General features: G+C 48.3%; 4 protein-coding genes and 1 long non-coding RNA gene across 24 annotated transcripts in view; 3 read left to right on the top strand and 2 right to left on the bottom strand.

The window, feature by feature from the left end:
• TMEM8B (transmembrane protein 8B) overlaps positions 1-167 on the bottom strand; it is a 37,552-nt gene extending 37,385 nt beyond the window's left edge. For both annotated transcript variants that reach the window (XM_078371724.1, XM_078371707.1), the window contains exon 1: positions 47-167. The gene's annotated coding sequence lies outside the window, so the exon portion shown is untranslated. The remainder of the gene's footprint in view (positions 1-46) is intronic.
• A 522-nt stretch (positions 168-689) lies between these two features.
• Positions 690-2,860, top strand: HINT2 (histidine triad nucleotide binding protein 2). Its single transcript, XM_002743068.4, has 5 exons — positions 690-892; positions 2,038-2,178; positions 2,273-2,377; positions 2,483-2,555; positions 2,675-2,860. Exons 1-5 carry the CDS (start codon positions 812-814, stop codon positions 2,764-2,766), a joined length of 492 nt encoding a protein of 163 aa, XP_002743114.1. The 5' UTR covers positions 690-811; the 3' UTR covers positions 2,767-2,860.
• An 809-nt stretch (positions 2,861-3,669) lies between these two features.
• On the top strand, positions 3,670-5,972 carry SPAG8 (sperm associated antigen 8). 4 transcript variants are annotated; one of them, XM_035251585.3, is made up of 7 exons: positions 3,670-3,718; positions 3,821-4,628; positions 4,753-4,927; positions 5,118-5,163; positions 5,242-5,356; positions 5,482-5,544; positions 5,659-5,972. In XM_035251585.3, the coding sequence occupies exons 1-7, from the start codon at positions 3,681-3,683 to the stop codon at positions 5,851-5,853; spliced, it is 1,440 nt and encodes a 479-aa protein (XP_035107476.2). In that variant the 5' UTR covers positions 3,670-3,680; the 3' UTR covers positions 5,854-5,972. The 4 variants fall into 4 exon arrangements, with proteins under 4 accessions (XP_035107476.2, XP_035107486.2, XP_078227938.1 ...); XM_035251595.3 differs by lacking the exon at positions 5,118-5,163 and having other exon boundaries at positions 5,232-5,356; XM_078371812.1 differs by having other exon boundaries at positions 5,242-5,544.
• Positions 5,973-6,055: 83 nt separating this feature from the next.
• The window catches only part of NPR2 (natriuretic peptide receptor 2), a 48,810-nt gene continuing 32,765 nt past the window's right edge, over positions 6,056-22,100 (bottom strand). For 4 of the 16 annotated variants that reach the window (XM_078371577.1, XM_078371582.1, XM_054257568.2 and 1 more), the window contains 21 exons: positions 21,386-21,591; positions 15,485-15,598; positions 15,056-15,191; positions 14,726-14,820; positions 14,368-14,500; positions 14,072-14,156; positions 13,471-13,600; positions 13,234-13,308; positions 12,951-13,028; positions 12,617-12,721; positions 12,421-12,492; positions 10,229-10,388; positions 9,914-10,069; positions 9,670-9,838; positions 9,365-9,511; positions 8,755-8,878; positions 8,502-8,570; positions 7,079-7,253; positions 6,909-7,007; positions 6,535-6,626; positions 6,056-6,404 (listed from right to left, as the gene is read on the bottom strand). In XM_078371577.1, coding sequence (XP_078227703.1) covers positions 6,339-6,404; positions 6,535-6,626; positions 6,909-7,007; positions 7,079-7,253; positions 8,502-8,570; positions 8,755-8,878; positions 9,365-9,511; positions 9,670-9,838; positions 9,914-10,069; positions 10,229-10,388; positions 12,421-12,492; positions 12,617-12,721; positions 12,951-13,028; positions 13,234-13,308; positions 13,471-13,600; positions 14,072-14,156; positions 14,368-14,500; positions 14,726-14,820; positions 15,056-15,191; positions 15,485-15,598; positions 21,386-21,591 — 2,486 coding nt within the window. In that variant the 3' untranslated portion in view covers positions 6,056-6,338. The remainder of the gene's footprint in view (positions 6,405-6,534; positions 6,627-6,908; positions 7,008-7,078; positions 7,254-8,501; positions 8,571-8,754; positions 8,879-9,364; positions 9,512-9,669; positions 9,839-9,913; positions 10,070-10,228; positions 10,389-12,420; positions 12,493-12,616; positions 12,722-12,950; positions 13,029-13,233; positions 13,309-13,470; positions 13,601-14,071; positions 14,157-14,367; positions 14,501-14,725; positions 14,821-15,055; positions 15,192-15,484; positions 15,599-21,385; positions 21,592-22,100) is intronic. The other 12 variants (XM_078371584.1, XM_078371595.1, XM_078371592.1 and 9 more) reach the window with 5 other exon arrangements.
• LOC144582501 (uncharacterized) lies at positions 7,519-8,130 on the top strand. Its single transcript, XR_013535252.1, has 2 exons — positions 7,519-7,659; positions 8,015-8,130. It is a non-coding gene; the product is annotated as an uncharacterized LOC144582501 (long non-coding RNA).

Raw genomic sequence — 22,100 nt, 5'->3', positions numbered from 1 at the left:
GTCTCTACTAAAAATACAAAAATTAGCTGGGCATGGTGGCGCGCACCTGTAGTCCCAGCTACTCGGGAGGCTGAGGCAGGAGAATTGCTTGAAACCTGGAGGTGGAGGTTGAGGTGAGCCGAGATCGCGGCATTGCACTCCAGTCTGGGTAACAAGAGCGAAACTCCGTCTCAAAAAAAAAAAAAAAAAGCCAAACTGCTTCCAGTTCACCTTAGCCCACCCCGTGTGGGTTTTGGAGCCAATAAGCGCCGGATGGCCCAGAGCCCCGCCCTCCTCTTGCTAAAGTGGTGACAGGGTCTAAAATAGCTCTTTGTGCAGCAGGTGACGGAGCCCCGCCCCCTTCCTCCCCGCGCACCAATTGGTACCAGGCCTGAAGAGGACAAGCCAAGAACGAAAAGCCCCACCCACTCGGGAGTCGCAACCTAGAACCCAGTGTTTTGTATCAGATCCAACTCGGAGAAAATCCCACCTCCAGGCTTCTTAATCTTTCCAATGGTGTGGAAGTTCCTCTAACAGCGAAACTAGTTAGGGATCCAATGGGAAAAGAACGTTCACAAGGACTGGAAGACGAAGCCAATGGAATGGCAAATTGTCCGGGCGTTGGTAAAAGCAGCCAATGGGATGAAAAGAGCCCGCCTCCAAAGTGGCTGCAGAACCAATGGGGTGAATTGTGCCCAGGGATGCGCTCCAGTGGGGTGGCAGGGCTCGCCGGTCGGCGCTACCCAGCTTCCCAGCTCCCCGACTGCCTGCCCCCGGCCGGCCGCAAAGTGGAGTGCTGACCAGGGTGAGAGGCTCCCGCGGCTCCGGGAAGATGGCCGCAGCCGTGGTGCTGGCCTCCGGGTTGCACGCGGCACGCAGAGCCGTGGCGGCCGCGAGAGTACGCGGGGCGCAGGTGAGAAGCGGCGCGGGGGCGAGTAGGGAGTCCTGCGGGCTCTTAACGCCATCCGGTGCCTGAGACTCCCGAAGACGCGCAGAGCTCCCGCCTGTGGCCGCAGTCTGCCCCTCCGAGGCACAAGTTTAGGGGCTGTGCGGTGAGGTCGGACTGGTGGCTCCAGAGAGCGAGCTGGCTATGACCCTCGTCCTGCGCAGGCCCGGTCGCCGAGGTCGGGACAGGGTCACTGCAGCGGCTGCTGCCTTCTTTCGCCTCCCTGCCGGCAACCCAGCTGGACCGGTGCCCCCTGCAGGAAATTAGCTTTTTCTTCTGGGAGCCAGTGCTCTGCCCTGCTCAGGTCTCTGGCCTCCTAATGAGCACTAGTGTTATAACCTCTCTTCTCCACTTGCCAGAAGCAGAGAATTCATCCCCTCCCATTCTCCTCCAACGTGATGCATTGACTTCATCCTTCTCTGAACCCCTGGGAAACTGGGACTTCCCTACCTGCAGTCCCCTGGGGCTAGGGGAGCAGAGGTCACTTAGCTGAACCCTTACCTCCACTCATTGAAGGGACAAGAGTTAAAACGCACAGAGTCATATGTGACACCCAGATGAGAGGTTAACTAGTGTCAAACAGGGCAACTGCATTAAAACCTAAATAAAATAGGTGACAAGGCTTAAAGATCAGAAAACAAGTAACAGAAATAGGTGGAAATGTACTAACAAGATGAGAGTGGAAAGAGGTTCAAGCCACCGTAACAGATGATGCAAACCACCCTTTATTTTATATTAGAAGCTGAGAAGGGATTTATCTGAGGTCACTCAGCGGTATGGTAAGATAGGAACTGAGACCAAAATCCCCAGTCTCTCATTCTGGATCCTTTCCCTGAATAGTGCTATATGTCATAGACATGTGAGCAGCAATCAATTGCACTGCTGAATCCTGGGTAGTAAGATTGCTTGTCATCTTACCAGGCCCAGCACCATCTGGCCCTACACTTTGCTGCTGGTGCTCTGAAATTCAGGAACTTTTCTCGTGGTTGGGAGCCATGAATAGGTTCTTAGGATGAAGTTAACAACTATCAGAGCCCAACTTCTGCCAGCTCTGAGTACATGGGAGAGGTGTTGCCAACTCTCTCCTTTGAATATGGTTGATCCACCTTCAGGTCCGAGGAGCTGCAGGTGTGACTGATGGGAATGAAGTGACCAAGGCCCAGCAGGCAACTCCTGGGGGAGCAGCCCCAACCATCTTCTCCCGGATCCTGGACAGGAGCCTCCCAGCTGACATTCTCTATGAGGATCAGCAGGTGGGGTGCCCTTAGGCCCCATCCCCTTAGGAATATTATAGATACTATCCAGCCTGTTGAAGTAATGTGGCCTCTGACCTGTCACTGCTCCCAGTGTCTTGTGTTCCGTGATGTGGCCCCTCAGGCTCCTGTGCATTTCCTGGTCATTCCCAAGAAGCCCATTCCTCGGATTAGCCAGGCTGAAGAAGAAGACCAGCAGGTGGGAAGAACAGGGCCAGGGTTTGACTGGGGGGAGCCCTGGACCCAGCTAGAGGTCTTGCTTCCTATGAATAAAGCCACCTATGTCCCTCCACTCTCCCTACAGCTTCTAGGACACCTACTCATTGTGGCCAAGAAGATAGCAAAGGCTGAGGGCCTGGGAGATGGATACCGACTTGGTGAGTGACTTTTGGCCCTTGGTTCCTCACCTATGAATTCTCATTCCTACTCCTCAGTGTGATCTTCATTCTTTGACCTCTACCATGATCCTGACTCCTAACCCCAAGCTCAATTTCAGTGATCAACGATGGGAAGCTGGGTGCACAATCTGTGTATCACCTGCATATTCATGTACTTGGGGGCCGGCAGCTCCAGTGGCCTCCAGGTTGAACCTGCCAACTGACCAAAGGACCCCAGACCCTGGATGCTTGGAAGGAAAGGGAAAAAGGGACCTTGTGATGCTAATAAAACTATTCTCCCTTAATTATGCTTTCTTGTCTTAAATATATAAAGTTTAATGCCACAAGGGGAAAGAAAACTGATTCATGGCTATGATGCCCCTTGACTGGTCTGAGCAGAAGACACTGAGGAGGTCCATAAAGGTTGCCTGCAGATATGTGAGTCTTCTTGACAAGTGGTCCACCCTAGGTCAAACTTCTAGAAAAGTAACAGTAGGAATGAGCCTAAATGAGTAGGAAGAAACTGAAAGCCAGATCTAAGACTTGCTCAATCCTGGCCCTTCTTCAGAGGTCAAACCACGTTCTAAAGGGGCTTAGGAGGAGGGTGGTCAATATGAGGGTCTTTTATTAGAGGAGAAGTAATCACACCCAAACAAAAGCGGCTGCCTTTTCACTATTCCATGTCTCACCATTTTGCTCAAGCTGGTTTGTGTATTTTCATCCGTAACATTTGTTAAAGACCCCACTCACTTTTGAGAATGAACTAAGCAAACTAAGGGGAAGCTACTGTTGCCCCTGCAAACACCAAGTAGGCTGTTACCTAATGCCACAGCCCTGTGCCTGTCTCTAACATTATCTCCATAAAGCATCACCTTAGAAAACCGCAAAGACTCTGCTGTGGCATGGAGGGCGAGGTCTTAGGCCAGCGGAACCCTAAAAGCCCGGCTGAGGCGGAATGCTGTCAGGACCGGAAAGAGGACCTCCTAGACAGCAACGGACTGAAGACTTCCGCCCCGCAGAGGACTTGCCTCCACCCCCACCTCCAAGTCCGCCCAGCTCTACTTCTGCGCAGGCTCCAGGAGTTGTTTGCTGTCTCTATGGCAACCCGGTAGCTGGAGTCCGAAGATGGAGACCAACGAGTCTACGGAGGAATCGCAGTCGCGGTGAGAGTCGCAGCTCTGGCTGCGGGCATAAGGAGACAAGGAAGTTCTCCGCACTTCCTTTGTTGCGCTTTTGACAGCCTTGTCATGTTTGCTTTCTTTCAGAGCTTTAGACATACAGCCCAGCTCCGAAGGACTGGGGTCCACTTTGGAACCGTTACTTTCTTCAGATAACAGTCCTAAGTTGGCCCTGGCAGCAGCAACCGCAGCAGCCGTCACCACCGCCAAAGAAGCTGCATTATCTACAAAGACCCCAGCGCCCTATTCTGAGTTCATGGAGCCATCCTCTGACCCTAGCCTTCTTGGGGAGCCCTGTGCAGGACCCAGCTTTACCCACAATATAGCCCATGGGAGTCTTGGCTTTGAGCCCGTCCATGTTTCCTGTATTGCTCAGGACCCTTGTACTACAACTGACTATAATTCTAATTCTGGCCTTGTTCCAGGCTCTAGCTCTGACCCTGTTCTTGGCTCCAGCTCAGGTGCTGGCCATGGCTCTGGCTCTGGCTCTGGTTCTGGCTCTGGCTCTGGCTCTGGTCCTGGCTGTAGCTCTGTCCCTGGCTCTGGCTCTGGTCCTGGCTGTGGCTCTGTCCCTGGCTCTGGTCCTGGTCCTGACTCTGGCTCTCATCCTGGTCCTGCATCTGGACCTAGTCCAAGCACTGGCCCTGACTCTGAGCTCAGCCCCTGCACTCCTCCAGCGGTCAGAAACCTGATGGCAGATCTGGTCCCTAGTGATACCTCCTGGAGTCAGCACTGCCCCTGGAAGCCCCAGAAACAACCATCTTGGGAATTTTTGCAAGTCTTAGAACCAGGTGCCCGAGGACTATGGAAACCCCCAGATGTTAAAGGGAAGCCTACGGATCTCTATGAAACATTGCCACGGGGCCAGTGCCTCCTCTACAACTGGGAGGAAGAGGTATTAAAGTTTTGGCCTGCTCACTTTTCTTGAAGGCTGCCCTCAGTTTCTTAAGGGAGGCAGTGGTTTATATGAGGGTGGGTACCAGAAAGGATATTATAGTCATTCAACTTGTGATCCACAGAGAGCCACCAACCACCTGGATCAAGTCCCAAGCATGCAGGATGGCTCTGAGAGTTTTTTCTTCCAACGCGGACACCGGGGACTGCTGACCATGCAACTAAAGTCACCCATGCCCTCCAGTACCACCCAGAAAGAGTCATACCAGCCCCCAGAAAACATCTCTTGGCCACTTCGAGGTATGAAACATGAGAGAGTGCGCCAGAATGAGTCCATTAGTCAGAGAGAAAAAGAGTAAGGAATTTCTGGTGGAGCTATGGATTGTCCAATGGATATAAGGGCAGAACCCCAGGGTTTTTCTTCCTTTTCTCAAGTTAGTTTCTTCTGGGCCTGCTTTTTAACCAGATCCCACCCACTGCCCCCTCACAGGGAAGCGTGAAGCCATGCTGGAGATGCTCCTGCACCATCAGATCTGGTGAGAGACTGGGTAAAGGGGAAGAGGGGGGAGAAAAATTGAGTGAGGATGGCCTTGACACCCCTTAGGGATACACAGTAAAGAGGCACAGGCAGAACAGGAACCCACAAGGAAGCTCTTCGAGGTTGAATCTGTGACACACCATGACTACCTAATGCAGCTGGCAAAAGCAGGGCCTCCTGCCCCAACAAAGGTGAGAACCCCCCCACCTCCCACCACTTGCATAGCTGGGCTCGGACAGGCTATGGCCAAGTACCAGGCCCAGAGGTTGAGAGAGAGGGGTGAAGGCCAGGAGTTATTCAGTACTCTCCCTCACAGCCTCACGACTACCGCCAGGAGCAGCCTGAGACCTTCTGGATCCAGAGGGCACCACAGCTACCGGTGTGTGAGGGTGACTAGGGATTGGGGGCAGAGTGGGTCAGGAAAGGTAGGGCAGAGTTGCTTTGTTCTGGCTTGGAGACAGCAGGATCTGTCCTCATCCTGGCACTCCTCCAGGGTGTCAGTAACATCAGGACATTGGACACACCATTCCGGAAGAACTGCAGCTTCTCAACACCAGTGCCCTTGTCTCTGGGGCAACCTTTGCCCTATGAACTTGAGAATTACCCCCACCAATTGGGAGAAATATCTTCCCTTGCCTGTCAAGGAGGAAGGCTGGGTGGTGGAGTGGGGAGAACAACTCCTGTCTGAGGGGTGAGGAGGGACGTGGAATATGGAATATGAATCTATTTCTGTCTGCACTAGAGAGGTTGGGAGGAAGTTAATTCTCACTGTATTTGAAGAGGCTTTACATAAAGCATTCTCCCTGATCCCGAGACTGATAATTTAGTGATTCTGTGAGTCACTGTGTGCATACCCCATAACCTTTCCTTGGGATTGCCCCATCCCACACTATGACATCAGAACTTTTTTATTGTTGTTTTATATTTGACCAAAATATTCTGGTTTAATACAGATATTTACAGAAAGTAGGGAGGAAGGGGACCAAGCCAGAAAGGGAGGTATATGTACAGGGCTGAGCTGCAGAGGGCTACAAGTTTCATATAAAGTAGGGTTTTTGTGCCTGTTTTCCATTGCATATGAAAATGTCCATTTCTGGCATGTGGAGACATGGTGGCCACTGCCCACCCAGGTACCAGCAGCAGAAGATTGTCTGACTTGGGAAGAATGGGAGTTTACAGAAGTCCAGGAGGTCCTTTCCGCTCTCCTAAGAGCCAGTATGTTCGCATCTTTCCTTTTCCCTGGAAGTGGGAGAGTGGACATGATTCAGATGCTTCAATGTTAGTCCCTTTATCTCCCTCTCTTTCCCCATGATTCCCATAATCACTTTCACCCTCCCTTTCCATGCCCATCCCCATGGCATGCCATCACCTTCATTTCCACATCCCCCCGAAGCTCTAGCTGGAAGCATCCTAGCTCATCTAGGGCATCCTTGGTGGTAGAGGAGACATGGATCTTCAGCGCTGGGGTGAGTAGGATGGGGAGAAGAGTGGAAAGAGGAATCAAAGAAAAGGCAGTCAAAGAATTGGTGATACTGCATAGGACTGTACCCAACCAACCATCCCTGGGAAGCTCCCAGACCTCCCAATGCATATCTACTAGAACCAAAATACACCCAAGGATGCAACAGTAAGGAACTGTGGTCTCTCAGATTAAGATATTGGAGGAACTATGAAAAGAAGAAAAGGGCAAGATAAATTGAGGTCAACAGTGGGGTTGAGCTGCAGAGGGCTATAACATCTTACCTTGACCATTAGACTCCATTCGAGAAGCAGTGTTCACTGTGTCTCCAAAAAGACAATAACGGGGCATCTTCAGGCCAACGACCCCAGCACAGACAGGCCCTATGAGGAGAAACAGGTTGGGAGAGCCTGGAAAAGGTGGAGACTAGGGCCGGAGTGAGAGTCAGCCTTACCAGTATGTACCCCTATGCGTAGCCTCAGCTGGTCATGGGGTCGGTGGCGGATGCGGAAGGAAGAAACTGCATCTAGTAATGCTAAGGCCATACGAGCAATTTCTGGTGCATGGCGTTGACCATTTCGGCCTGGGAGGCCAGATACCACCATGTAAGCATCCCCAATCGTCTCCACCTGATTGAGAGGGGGATTAAAAAGTCATCACCTCTATTTGTATCCACGGGGATGGAGAAGAGTAGAGGGAGACAAGCTGGACACCATCATGAATCATCCTGATATCCTGGGGGCCAGAATATTGACTAGAAAATAAGTGTCCTGGTCCTGAGAGTCTAGGAGAGAGGAGATGTCAAGGGAATCTTTAAGTCCTCTTTCTCCATCCAGCCCCTGGTGAACACTCAGTAAACGTTTGCTGAGTGAATGAACACCCTGTCTGCAGCAGGACATGGACAAATAGGCTCTGCCATCAGTAAATGAGAAGCAAGAGAACAGGCTAAACTCAAGAGGACAGAGGCGGGTGAGGAGGTAAAGCAGGCCCAAGGAAATGAACCAGAGAGCCCAAACTGTCAGAGGAGGAAAGCAGGTATTTGATTCTGGTAATTGTACCAAAGCTATGTAAGAGAATGAATGCCATTGTTTTCAAGAAATACACAGTGAAGTTCTTAGGGAATACACACGAAGTATTTAGGGATAAAGTAGTTGTATGTCTGAAACTTACTTTCAAATGGTTCAGAAAATCGATTTTTTTAAATAAAGCAAATGAGGGAAATATAAACAACTGAATCTGGGTAAAGGGTTTCTGGGAGTTCTTTGTCACAGAAACAACAGAAATGGTAGAGTAAGTTGAAAGGAAAGGGACAGGAATGGGTATTTATTATCTGTCACATGCCAAACAATGTTAGGCACCTTCCATACAATGTATTATTTGTATCTTACAGATAAAACAACTGAGTCCCAGGGAGATCTGTTACTTACCTAAGGCCACAGTTAGCAACAAGCCAATTATTCAAATCCAGATGATTTTTACTCCCAAGGACAATAAATCCAACTCAATGAACCAAAGGCTTTACTTTTTAAAATATATTTTCCCTCACCCAACTAAATCAGTCTGTCCCCACATCCTATATGTTTCTTCCATGTTTGAAGAAGACTGGAGAGAAATGCTGGATAGCCTGTTTATACACCAGGAGGATAGGAGCTAAATCTCATGATGGTTCTTATTAGGGAAGCCAAAGGATTCATAAGAAATTCAACTGGAATGTACAATTATGGTGCTGGAGCTACATCTGTCTACAAAGTACACTCCAGTAAAAGAATGCTGGGGACCCTGGAGGGGAAACTGATCATGAAGTGGGTAAGGTATTTGGGGTTCAGGGAGATTGGGTTTCAGATGGGTCTCTATTGAAGGGCAGCCCCAGCTCTCACCTTGTAGACGTCAAAGTTGTCAATTATGGCATCAAAGCAGGTATACAGGTCATTAAGAAGTGTCACTACCTAAGAGGGATGGAAAAGTAGAGGCCCTGAGACTTGAGCCCAACTCTCTAAGAATTCTTAACCCATGAGCCATCACAAGATGTGGGAACTCTAGAACAAACTCATCTTCCCTATTATCAATGAGGCTCCCCCAGGTCCCTATCCACCCCACCTCACCCCGACACCTCTCACCCATGGCTCTCACCTGCATGGGGGTGCTCTCTGCTGACAATGCTGTGAAGCCAACAATGTCACTGAAGTAGATGGTAACACTGTCAAAGGCCTCAGCCTGTACAGTCTCTCCCCGTTTTAACTGCTCTGCCACTGAACTAGGAAGCAAGGGTGCTATGTGAGGCAAACTTAGCCAAGAGAGTAGGAGAAGGAGAGAGAGGGAAGGGGTTTGTGGCTGCAGCAGAGATGAGCTGTAAGAAGAAAGCTGGGCTTTGCAAGTAGGAGGGAGGAAAGTGGCTGGGAAGACATTACAGTCTAATGCAAGGTAAGGTGCACAAGTGGCGGGGGGTTTTGAGGGTACCCCTGTGCATGGGAGCTGTCTCAAGTTGGGATTGTTTTATATACACTTGCTGAAGCAAGGGCATGGTAGAGCAGTGTCTTAAGAAGAAGGGATGGGAAGCCAGTAAGAAGGCAGCACAGCTGATGTGGAGACAGAATGACAGCAAATAGTCTATAGCCGGGGGGAGCTCCCATGGCCAGCAGGGTTCTGAAGGTTGGGAGGCAAGTCCTCAGGCACCTGATGAGGCAGAGCCCAACAGAGAAGAATCCCAAAGGAAAATTCAGAAAGAAGGACAAAGTCTCACTGGGGTAGAATTTGGTAGAGCAGAGCCTCAGCCTTGCGTTTTTCCTCCAGATAGGCCTGTGTACGTTCCTCCACCAGCTTCTCCAGGTTATTGGCATACTGTTCCATGCGCAGCAGGAGGTTGTCCAGTATGCTGGTGCCACCCTCCCTGGGGGGAGGCCAGGATATGGCACTTGCTGTAAGATTCTGAAGACTCCCAGGACTTCCTATCCAACCCACCCTCTGTTCCCACCTGCCCCACTTCATGCACTAGGACTAACAAGGCTTCTATCCCTGGGAAGCCCCTGCCCCATAATGCCCTCTCACTTGTTAAAGCGTCGAATGAATCCCTTAATCTGTCCAAAGTCTGGCCGCTCAGCTGGGTCCTGAGCCCAGCATCGCTCCATCAGCAAAACTAGCTCTTCATTTAGTTGGGTCCGGTCAATGCTTGGCCGGAAATATGGCCGCTGACCATTTCGTACCTTCTGGACAATCTCTGAGGATGACCAAAGGTTTGGATGAAGAACAGAGTCCCCCAGGAAGAAGCTGTGGGTAGTGGATTGATTCTTACCTTTGGGGCCAAGGTCCAGGCCCTCCAAGTAGAAAGGACCACTGCGAAGTGCTATCTCTTGCAGGATGATCCCAAAGCTATAGACGTCAGCCTTCTGCATTCCTGTTGTTGGCAAGGGGTTCCCATTGAGCAGTTCTGGGGCAGTCCACAGCTTCTCTGAAAAGAGGAAACGGGCTGGCCAGGTCCCCCAGAATGGGGTACCCCCAAGCCCACCTGGGCTCATCCCTATATTACTGTCACTCCACCTCCCTCTCCCACCCTCCCTAGATGGAAGGAGGAGCAATATAAAAAGTAGGTTGTGGGGGTGGGCCTCACTGGCATAGAGTGCATGGCTGTCATCAGGTTCAGCAGTTGATCGGAAGCTGGCCAGGCCATAGTCTGTGATTTTGAGCACAAAACGACTATCCACCACACAGTTAGAGGACTTGAGACTCCCATGCGATGAAATAATGCTGTTGTGGAGAAAGGCCATGCCCTGCAGAGTACAGATCAAGTCATGGGACTGGATCATATCTGGCTTAGAATGCCCTCTCTCCATAAGATGGGCACGGGCTAGCTGTCTACAGATCTTGGGTACACAAAAATAATAAGCTGATTTTGGAAGGCATCCTTTATAGTTTCTAACCAAGGAAGCAGGCAGAACAGAAGAGTCACACCTTCCTGGTATCATAAGCAGCACATGGACCCAACCACCAGGGACAGGGAAGATGCTTAAAAAGAGGAATAAGTGGAGCTACCAATGACTACTCTGGAAAAGGCAGTCAATCTTCTGATTAGTGAAGGGACCAGAACCTGGGTGAACACTAAAATGACATGACACCCAATGGTGGCCTCAGATACCTGGCTACTAATTACAAAGACACGGCCTGAGACCCAGGTACCAAGAATAGCTGGATACACCAAGGAAGACCAGTTGTAAACTTTAATGCATAACCATGTGTAGGTGGGCAAGTCTGGGTAGAGGAGGAATAAGATCTACTAGAGGGAATGCTGGATCAGAGAGAAAGTGCAGAAAATTGTTAAATCAGAAAAACCTGGAAGATGGACAAAATCTGCTAAGCCAGTGCAGAAGCCTAAAATTGCTGGCCCCGTGGGGCCAGAGACGGAAGAACCTTTGCCTCCAAGGGGCTGAAAGACGGTCTTAAAGCCTGGGCTTGGTGGCTCACGCCTGTAATCCCAACACTTTGGGAGGCCAAGGCGGGCAGATTGAGCCCATCAGTTCAAGACCAGCCTGAGCAACATGGTGAAACCCCATCTCTACCAAAAATACAAAGATGAGCCGAACACAGAAGCACACACTGTAGTCCCAGCTACTTAGGAAGCTGAGGTGGGAGAATCACCTGAGCCCAGGAGGTCAAGGCTGCAGTGAGCAGTGATCTAGCCATTGCACTCCAGCCTGGGTGACAGAGTAAGACCCTGTCATAGAAAAAAAAAAAGGTCTTAATGATGCTCCCCAAAACTGAAACCCTAGGAGCCACCCAAGTCAGCAAGTGAGACAGAAAGAGGATACATGGTTCAATATGCTAACAAAAAACATTTCTGTCTAAATGTTTAGTTCTAGACCTAATTAATAACTCTAGTCTCTGTGAACTCTTGTTATTTCTTTTGGTGTCAACAGAACTTTTGGGAATCTCCAAAGCTGTGAATTTACTTGTGTGGAAACTGTGCAAAGGATGCCTTCCAAAATCACAGGATTAGGCTTCTGGCTTTGTTGTAAATAACTTTTCCACCAAATCACTCTTCTCTCAAGAGTCGTGTTTTTCTTGTTTTTATCACACCTCTAGTGGAGCACGACATTGGCTTTACCTAATATTTTATCTCTCATTTGATAGCAAATTTTCACACACAAAAATATACCTTTAAATAACGTCATGAGAATTTAGTAGAAAGCTAAACCTAGTTTTAGATACCGTGTAGGGTGACCCACCGGGATGCTTACTGGCTATAGACTTATTTCAGAAAACCCATCCAACTCATGCAAGATTCTATTTTATGCTCCACAAATCCATGGGCCTCTAAGTCATCTGAAAATAGCTGAAACCTAGTAGAACTAAAGAGTACCAAAGGTTTTTAGTACATTATTCCTTGGTTTCTCTTAGTTCTACTAGTAAATGTTCCTTTTTTAAATTTCACTTTTCTGAACAAAAAGGCAGACATGCCAGATATTGGTCAGAGAGTAAAACAATGAAAGGAAAAGCAGGAGATAAATATGTTCAGAGACCCCACTCATGAGCTCTTGGAGGTAAAAGAGATGATGGAAAGAGACCTGAGATATCTAAGACAGAAAAACAGAAACTCTACAGGCACAAAACTCGCCGTGGCAGGTAAAACTCATTCCCCCAGTTATATGCCCCAGAACCCTTGTTTACCCATTATTACCCAACCATGCGAATAAGGGGAGATGAGAGAACAGGACTTTCAGAGAACTAGAAGGAGAAAAACCGTAATCAAAGAATGATGGAAGTGATTTAAAGTGGATGAACTTTTAAGGAGTGGGGAAAACTCACCTTAACAAGGTCATTAATGAGTGAATAACGAAACATCCAGTCCAAGTTGATGCTGTCATTCTCTAGAATATCCTGGTAAGTGACATGGAACAGATTGTCTGTCCTAGTCCCACTAGCTATCACCCGGCATAGAGTCAGTATAACTTTGGGTCTATCCTCCCCACCCCTGCCATAATCTCCTATACCTGTCCCTCACCTGTAAACTCCCACGAGGACAATATTCAGTGACAATGCAAATGTTGGGAGGGTCTATGCAGGCGCCAATGAAGCGAGTGAGATGATTGAACTGAACATCTCTCATCTGGCAGGAAAAAAAAACAATGGGAAGGATAAGAAAATTCAAAGAGTTAAAAATTAGACACAGAAATTTATCACTACATAAAAGGACCTTTCTTTTAGTTGTATCTACAATTTAAAAATCATAAATAAACCCCTTGCCCATCTAGCTAATTTTGCTATTTCATAGTTTTCCCCACTCCTCTTCCCATCCCTGTTTACCCCTCACCCTCAAACCATCCTCTGTTACATACATGTTTGAGTTCAAACAGAACCTGCCGGGTCAGCTCAATGCGCTTCTTATTAACATGTTTGATGGCGACAACATTTCCCTGATGGTGGGAGTGAAAGGGGAAAGGAAATTGAATATCAGAAGTTCTGGGTGCAAGGAAATGCTACAGAGCAGTGGAAGCATCCAGGAGCTCAGCTGGGCACAGAGAGAAGGGTATGAGGGGCAGAGGTTCAGGGGCAGAGGTGGCAGATGGGTATGAGACAGAATGAAATGGTGGGGACCAGAACAAGCAGATGACTGTTCACCTTGAAGTGACCGGTGTTGGCAAAGATCTGGTATTTCCCATGGGCTGTCATGAGCGAGCCGTAACTGGATCCCCGCTGGGGCCAAGGGCAACATGGAGGCGGAAGGATGAAAGGAACATTAGATGATGGTGGTAGTGCAGGGGCTATCATTACAGGCCAATGTGCTGGGAGAGGTCCAGGGTAAGAAGGGACAGGAACTCAGAGGGAGGCAGAGGGACAGCTGAGACAAGGGCTCACCAGCGACAGTGTGAGGCGACTGCCTGCACCTTTATGGTAACGCTCCGAGTTGCCAAACTGCAGTTCTTCCCAGCGAATGCGCCACAACATGCTAGCCAGCTCCTTCTCCAGCATCAGCTTTCTGTAAGGACTGCACACCTCAGTTGACTAGCAAGCCCAAAACTACCACCCCCTAAGCCAACAGCAGGGTTACAGGGGCTTCCCTGCAGCTCCTGAAGTTGCAATTGTTACACCTGAGAGACAGAGCTGGAGGATAAGGTGGTATATCTGACACATGCCCTATGCTCACTAATGAAGACAGAGAGGTTGGGGGTGAAAGTTCTTTCCTAAAAGAAGGCCAGTGGAAAATTCAAAGGCCAATGGCCTTTGATCTTAACCCCACTCAAAAACACTAGTCTAGAACCAAAAGTGAAGCAAACACCTAGGCTAAAAGACAACTAAAGAGAAAGGCTAGAGAGGAAGATGCTATTGGATCTAAGAGACAACCACCAAATTAAGAAACCTGCTACCCTATCCCACGTTACAGGGACCACTTGGCTACAGCCAGAGGCTGTGTGGCAATGGGGATAGGGAGTAGGTCAGCGGGAAGCCCAGAACTCACCGAAAAATTAGGAAGCTGGAAACACCAAACATGATGAAGGTGATTCCGGTGCCCAGAGCCACAATTGCCAGAGTTGAAAGTGGAGCTGAAGGGGAGATAGAGACCCTGAGGAAGACTGTGTGTGGATCATCAGAATGAGGAGTGGGGTGCAGAGACAGATTCCTTGGGAGTAAGTAGGATGAAATGAGGAAGGAGGGATACAGACATAAAGATAGAAGCACAGCAAAGAGGCAGGGTGGAAGACACAATGGAAAGCAAAGGGAGGAAGGCTACTCCCAGTCCCTGCACACACCCACTTTTATCACAGGATGGGTCGTCCAAGTCAAAGGCACATGGGGGATTGTCCGAGGGAGGAGCCCCCTTCACCCAGGGAATAGGCCGTCCCGTCCACCAAATCTGCTTCTCAGCTCCCGAGTAGTGGGCTGCAGGCTGTGAGGAAGCAAAAAGCTGGGCCTACAGGCCTGCTCCTACCAGCCTCCTCCCCAGACCCCAGCTGTTTTGCTGCTTTTCTCCCCAGCCTACCACACAGCCAGGATGCAGCACCAGCAGAGAAAACAAGTCTCTCCTCTAGTACTTTTGGTTCTGCCACCACTGAACCCTTGAAAGCTGGATTTTGCAGGGCCACACCCTCTTCCCTGCCTCCTCTCCAGTCACCTGAAAGTCCCCAGAATCCAGGTCTCCCATGGCCCACAGGACAAAGTCAGTCTCCCGGTCATTGTTCTTGTCCATGACAACCAGTCCAGTTACACCTACAATAGAAAAGAGTGCCCCTTATTTCGAGGTCTACCCTGGCTCCTTTCCCACTCCCTGTGCCTATGGCTCCCTGAGTCTGCCCCTCTCCAAACTTGAGGCATGGACACCTCTGCCACATTCACTAACCCCTACTAAAGCTGTGCTGAGCCTGGCATCTGTTTCTTCTTCGGCCCACTCTATTCCTGAACCTGACATCAGCCCTCAGACCCCCCATCAACCCCTCTTCATTACCATGGTATCTTCGTCCCTGCATCTTCTCCACAATTCGAAGTCCATCTTCCCGGGTGCCTCCTTCCTGTATTGTCTCATTCAGGACTTCAGCGTATAGCAGGATCCCATCATAGAAGCAGCCAGCAATGAGGTTCATCTGGGGGTGGCAACTTCAGCAGTACTCTCCAAATGTCCTACAAGGCCCCTTCCCCACTCTCTGGGGTCTCCCTTCTACCTATTGTCTCTTCTGGCTTGCTTTCTTCCCTCCTTTCATTCCTAAAGTGCTCTCCCTTCCTAACTACTCCCTAGGGCAGAAAGAAAAATCCTGAATGGAAGTGGATACCCCACAAAGCTGGGTTTGCTCCACAGCCAAGATTTGATGCTGAGTTGGAAAGATAAGCCGTTCCCCAAAGCCGGGCCTGACTCTTAGGAAGGGAGGGATCTACTTACCAGGGAAGGGGCCAGCTCCACACCAAAGTCTTCCCGGGCTCTTATCAGCAGACGATTCTGGAATTCCTGATACTCAGGATTTGGGGGTTCTCGGTATGTGATCACCAATACAGTCTGCACCAGCAGCATATGGGGAAGAGCAGACAGGATTCAAGATGGGCATAAGGGGAAGAGAAGATGCAGGACAGGGAAACTTGGTAAAATAAACACAATATAAAATAGACACAGGTGAATCTGAAGGCTTTGAAAGGGCTACTAACGTCTGTGTGTGTGTGTGTGTGTGTGTGTGTGTGTGTGTGTGTGTTGTGTTTGATACATCTGGGGAGAGGGAATGGCACTCCTGAAAAGTAGATAGGGCTGCTTCTGGAAAGGTGGAAACTGGCAAGTAATAGTCAACCCTATCCTCAAAGCCCAGCCCATCATCTTCCAGAGCACCCAGGTTCCCACCAGGCCACCCCAGCTCACACGGCTCCTCTGTCCCATGCTTTCTGGGTATCTGCTCATGATCAAGGACAACACCCTCCAACAGCTCCTCTCTGAGGTGTTAATCACTGTTAATGTCATCCATAAAATGCTGACACTGTCATTTGGGCCACTTGAACACAGTGTGTCTGCCCAGTAAATTAAAGAGATTTCAGGCCCTATGATAACTGAAGGAAATACTTTGAGACAGTGATTCCACCCGTGAAAAGCTATGTGCTCATCCATTTAACATGTGCGGAACATGTACCATAAACGGCACTGTCCTGTTACTGAGTAATAGACGTGTCACAGGGACAAACACATAGTCATATGCCCATACACATTTCACAGGTAAGCAAATGACACGTGTTCTCAGCCATGAACACATCTCATGGATGCATGAGTCAGCTTGTCTCTGTCTCTCACCGAAGTGCCTGCCTGGCTCCCATTAGTCTCATACGTTTCCCCTTCCTGAGCTGCTGGACCTCCCAGCCTCAGGCCCTGCCTCAGGCCACATAGTCACTAATACCAGCATCTGCTTAGACAGGAAACTGGCATCACAACTTCAAGGAAAGACTTCAGCTCAATATATTTTGTGAAACGTGACCTTGTGAAATGATAGATTTAAAATCCCAGTTTTGTTTATTGTTGTCATAGAAAGTACATGTGGACCACAGATATACACTGTGCTAGACACATCACATATGACCTATTATGTATCAATTCATTCCAGATAGGAAATAATTAAATTGATTTTTAATATGCATTCATTATATTAGACTGCAGCTTGCCTCAAGATATCATTATTCTTACTAGAGCATTTGGCTGCCTGATTACACACTTCTAATATTCTCCCAGTCTCAGGTGAAATTTAAAAAAGAGAAGGGAACTGAGGATAGAGTTGAAACAGTTCATTCAGTAGCACCTGTTCCAAGAATAAAAGAAAAAGGTAGGATATTGTTGACAAAAAATGTAAAAAGTCAGGAAAAGAGCTAGAAAATGTCAGGTTCAACACAATTTATATTTCAATAAAGGCTGATGATAGGTTTTTAACACATTTTTAATACTAATTCTCAAGGTTGGCTGGTTTTCTAGGCTAGCAGTTATCAACTTCTTGGTCTCACAATTGTTTTACACTCTTAAAAATTATTTAGGACCCCAAATAAAGTTTGTTTATGTGGACTATATCTGTCAATATTGACCTTCTTAGAAATTAAAACTGATAAATTTTGAAAATGCAGGAACACAGGCCAGGCACGGTGGCTCATGCCTGCAATCCCAGCACTTTGGGAGGCCAAGGTGGGCAGATCACCTGAGGTAGGGAGTTCAAGACCAGCCTGACCAACATGGAAAAACCCCATCTCTACTAAAAATATAAAATTAGCAGGGTGTGGTGGCACATGCCTGTAATCCCAGCTACTTGGGAGGCTGAGGCAGGCAAATTGCTTGAACCTGGGAGGTGGAGGTTGCAGTAAGCCAAGATCACGCCATTACACTCCAGCTTGGGCAACGAGAGTGAAACTCCACCTCAAAAACAAAAAACCAAAACAAAAAAAATAAAATAAATAAAAAGAAAATGCAAGAACACACAAGCACACCTTCCACAGCTGCCCAAGTGATGACATCATCATGACATATAACCTCTGGGAAACTTCACTACACAATGACAAAAGAACAAGAATGACAAAGGCAGATAAGATCGTAATATTATTTTAAAATAGTTTTGGCCCCATGGTCCCCCTAAACTGCTATGTTAGAACTGTTTTTGCTGTGGTTACTAGTTGTAGTACCAAAAAACAAAAACGAAAAAACAAACCAAAAAAACCCAACCTCAAACAGTTTTTGTGCTTGCTCAGGGGCCTGAGAGAAGGTTAAGGAAGATAATTGTGTCCCATTTCACAGTAGACCCCAGGTAGAAAAAAACAAGCAAAGGCCCACCACAAATGGGTGCAGTGGTGGGTGGACACCAGGAGCACACCTAGGCAATGTGCACCGTCACGAGGCCCCTGCCTCTACCTGTGGACCTGCCCACTGAAACCTGCCCTGGCCATGGCAGGAGGGCAGGCAACAGTGGCCTGAAGAGACAACAAATGATCTCCAAGCCCTTGGTTTAGTGCTTTCTTCCATTCTTGCTGCTGGTGCTCCCTGCATGTAACCCAATCTCAGGCTGGTCATGTAGGCTGTGACCTCTGCCTGGGTTTCTAACCCTGTAGATCTCCATTGCCCAGCCTGAGCCTCTGGATCCTCAGAGCCTGGTCATTTGCTTATTTAGTTCCATTCAATCTTTTCTTCCCTATCCTGGTTGATCACCTGGCTTACATTACCTGCCAGCTCTACTCCTATCTAGACCAATTCCTCATCCTGTCCCCCTCTCCCTAACACACCCCTAATTCAACTCAGCAAATATGTTAAACACCTACTACGTGCTAGACACATGGAATATGAAGATGAACATGCTCCCTGCCCTGGAGCAGCTAGAGGCTAAATGGGAGAGAAAAATCATATCAACATATTTGATTTCAGAGCCCTCCCCCCAGTTGCCAGTATCAATACAGCATGAGCTAGGGCCTTTCCTTGAGCATGATACCCTCCTGGAAAAGCTGTGGTCATCTGTGTCAAGGCGTCCTTTCCTCTATTGCCACATTTTCCAGGCTGGCCTGTCTGGGACCCCGGAGGGCCAGTGTCTCGGGCTCTGAGCTCTTTCATCCTTGGCTGGAGCTAACTGCCCAACTTCCCTCAGCCCCTGCTCTGCTTCCATATTGGAAGGTGAGAGCCGGGGGGGGGGGGCGGGGGCCACCTCATCATCTCTCATCCCCACCCACCCAAAGCCTTGACCTTCCCCTCAGCATATTCCTGGCTGCCTAGTTCCCTTCTCTTGTGTTGCAGCAAAGTCTCCCTCTTTATTTCTCTGTCTGAATAATGCCTACAGTGAGGGGGAGAACTGAGAGTTAATTGATATAACTGATTATTGGATGACTCGATCCCTCCTCTCCCTACACTTAATGCTGGGGACCCTTGGCTGGGCAGGAATTCTCACAGAAGAAAAAGAGGCTTTTCTTCCATAAGTAGAATACAGCCAGCCAGGCACAGTGGCTCACGCCTGTAATCCCAGCACTCTGAGAGGCCAAGACAAGAAGATCATTTGACCTGGGAGTTCAAGACCAGCCTGGGTCCACAACAGGACCCCATCTCACAAAAAATAAAAAAAATTAGCTGGGCATGGTGGCATATGCCTGTAGTCCCAGCAACTTGGAGACCAAGGTGAGAGGATTGCTTCAGCCCGGGAGGTCATGACTGCAGCGAGCAGCTGTGATCATACCACTCGACTCCAACCTGGGCAACAGAGCTGTCTCAAAAAGAAAAAGGATATAACCAGGAAACCTATGGAGTGCTCCCATCTGGGAGGGCCACAGATCTTCCCAAGTCCACACCAGCTGAAATACAATCTCCTCGTTCCTCTCTTTCCAGAGTACTCTATTCCTTTCCTTTTTATGTTTTAGTAACACATCACAATATGTTCCTACATTTGCATTTATTTTCTTACTTGTTTATTGTCTACCTATCCTACTAAATGTAAACCCCAAAAAGGCAGGAACTAAATCTGTTATGCTCTCCCTTGTATACCAGTACCTAGCACAGTGACTGGACATGATAGGTGCTCAGTAAATACTAATGAAATTAGTCAGCCTTCAAATAAATCAAACACTGACTAAATAATATGGTTATTTCTATGGTAGACGGAGTTAAGCAAAAGAGTAGGAAATTCCTACTTAGGGATTCTGGGATCATTTCCTAGAAAGGAAAATAAGTGGTATGAGTCTTAAAGAATATGGACGCATTACCCAGACAAAGATGAGAAGATTGTTTTAGGACAACATTATAGCATAAACAAAACCTGTCCTGCTGCTGCCCATATTCAAGTGTGACAGTCACAGACTCATTCTCAGGCATGCAAACAGCTATGTCATTCACAGACACACACTCGTCAGACACAACCGTATAATTACAGCTACATAAAACCTTACTCACTGGAGAAGAATGGCCACCCAGGTCCAGTCCTTACACACATCTACTTAGAATCAAATAATCCCAGAGTTTAAAGGACCTTAAGGTTATCCCATAAGCCACCTCCAATCCTTCTTGGAAAAAAGGAGGGATATGGATAAATACATGAGAAACATTTATATACACAGTTAGCAAAAAAGTGGCAGAGGAATCAGGGGAAGATCCATCGGTATGATTTTTGAGAGGCAGAGATTTGGGGTGAGGGAAGGAAGAGCATTCCAGACAGAAAGAAAAAGAACATAAAGGCACAGGGGAAGAGAGGCCAGGTGGGCTGCAGTTCTCAGCATGAGGGCACTAGGAGGTAAGACTGAAAAAGTGGTTTGTGAACAGACTGCAGAAGGTCTTAAATGTCACAATAAGGAGTCAGGATTTTATTCTCTAGAACACAAGTCACTGAAAGTTTTGAGAGGAGTGAAATGAACAGAGTCATGCCAACATTCCCTGCAAATTTTCTGAAATCTGAAATGCATTTCTCTCCATCCTGCTATCACCATACTAGTTCAAGCCACATCACCTCACCCCTTTTCTAACCTGTTACTGATGGTCTCACTGCCCCAAGTCTCCCGCTCTTATAATCCTGAATTCTGTCGCTATTGTATATTTATCTCCACAAAAAAAAATGTAAAGCACCCCAAATTCAAATCCTAGTGCCTTAAGACTTATAACTCTTTAATCTGATTATACCTTTGCAACTTTATTTCCTTTAAGATACCTTTGCAACTGTATCTCCTTTAAGTGAACCCTTTGTTCTTGTTGGGTATCTTCTTGGGTATCTTCTTGGTCTCCCATGGTCTCCCAAACACACCCATTCCTATCTTTTTCTCTTTGCTCAGGCAGCCTGGATCTCCTCTCCTACTTTATGAATATGACTTCTATCAGTAAAGTCACAATAGGGTCTCATTTCCTGTATAAAAGCCTTCCCTAAACACAACCCACATTGACTCTTCTGAGCCACTAAAGTTTATGCTGTCCCAGGACACATAATCATATCCTTTCTCAAACTTTGTCTGACTGTACCAGAATGATGCCTCACCTCTCCATAAAGTGTGGAAGTCCACCAAAGGGCTAGGAACAGATCTTTCCTGAACTTTTCTCCCCCACAGAACAGCCTTCTACTGGCACTTAGGAAAGTCAGTGTTTTAGGATTTTGGAGGCAGCCAAAGTAGGTCTTGGCAGCAAACACACTCTGAGTCACAAAAGTAAAGAAGAAAGAAAGGGTGACACTAGACTCAGAATGCCTCTGTTCATTTTACTCCTGTGGCTCACATTTTACTCCTGCCCAGTTCCTAGGGTTTCTGTGGGGTCTTGTGAGAGAGAGAATTTCCAACAAATCACCTCATCCCCCTCCTCCTTCAGATTTCGCTCAAATGATACCTGAAAGGCCTCTCTGAGGGCCTCAGCCTGTTCCTGGGTGCGATTGTCCTGCCAGGGCTGGCCTGTAGCACGTGTGGGGCCTGCACGGAGACTCTCCCCAAAGACATCCAGGTAAAAGAAGACATAATCCCCATTGGTCAGATTCTCCCTCTGGGCCTGAAGCAGGATCTCATGCAGCATCTCCAGAGGGCCGCAGATATACACAACTGGGAGCAGGTACATGACAGAGGAGCACCCTGAGAAAGTATCCAGGTCCCCCCACACCCCCTTCTGAATCACTGGGATGTCCCTCTTCAGCAAAAAAAAGAGTTCCCTAACCTATTAACTCCCAAGCAGATGCTCCCCAGCCCACCCCCTTGGAGTCCACCATAAGTACCCTGGGGCCATATGGACCATCTGACAGAAGTCAGAGCCTGTCCAGACCCCAGAGGAAGGGAACTGTCACTCTCAAGCCCCTCCCTTTCCCAGAGCCTCCCTTGCTGCTCCCTACCCAGGCCACCTAACTCCCTGACTCTCCCCTGCCCTTCCCTGGGCTCAAAGGCGCTAATAGCACAGATTTCTTAGTATGAGCTTTACCTGTCTTTCCCAAATCTGCCCATTCCCTGAGCCCATTCATGGAGTCCTCATTATTTTTACACCACCGAGGGGTCATGGAACCCAGTCTGGGTGGTAGCTCTGATCACAGACAGGTGAACATTTCAGAGGGGCCATCGAT

The sequence above is a fragment of the Callithrix jacchus genome, chromosome 1 (genome assembly GCF_049354715.1).
Source record: "Callithrix jacchus isolate 240 chromosome 1, calJac240_pri, whole genome shotgun sequence".
Taxonomy (NCBI): domain Eukaryota; kingdom Metazoa; phylum Chordata; class Mammalia; order Primates; family Cebidae; genus Callithrix; species Callithrix jacchus.
Note: the sequence above shows the minus strand (reverse complement) of the source record. Positions and strands in the feature narration are given on the sequence as shown.

What these genes read in the sequence shown, in the direction of transcription:
- HINT2 (XM_002743068.4), top strand. Translation starts at nt 812, where the DNA reads ATGGCCGCAGCCGTGGTGCTGGCCTCCGGGTTGCACGCGGCACGCAGA. An exon ending in TTCTCTATGAGGATCAGCAG is followed by an intron (nt 2,179 to 2,272) that starts GTGGGGTGCCCT and finishes CACTGCTCCCAG; the next exon opens with TGTCTTGTGTTCCGTGATGT. An exon ending in CTGAAGAAGAAGACCAGCAG is followed by an intron (nt 2,378 to 2,482) that starts GTGGGAAGAACA and finishes CTCTCCCTACAG; the next exon opens with CTTCTAGGACACCTACTCAT.
- SPAG8 (XM_078371806.1), top strand. Translation starts at nt 3,681, where the DNA reads ATGGAGACCAACGAGTCTACGGAGGAATCGCAGTCGCG. An exon ending in ACGGAGGAATCGCAGTCGCG is followed by an intron (nt 3,719 to 3,820) that starts GTGAGAGTCGCA and finishes GCTTTCTTTCAG; the next exon opens with AGCTTTAGACATACAGCCCA. An exon ending in CTCCTGCACCATCAGATCTG is followed by an intron (nt 5,164 to 5,241) that starts GTGAGAGACTGG and finishes AGGGATACACAG; the next exon opens with TAAAGAGGCACAGGCAGAAC.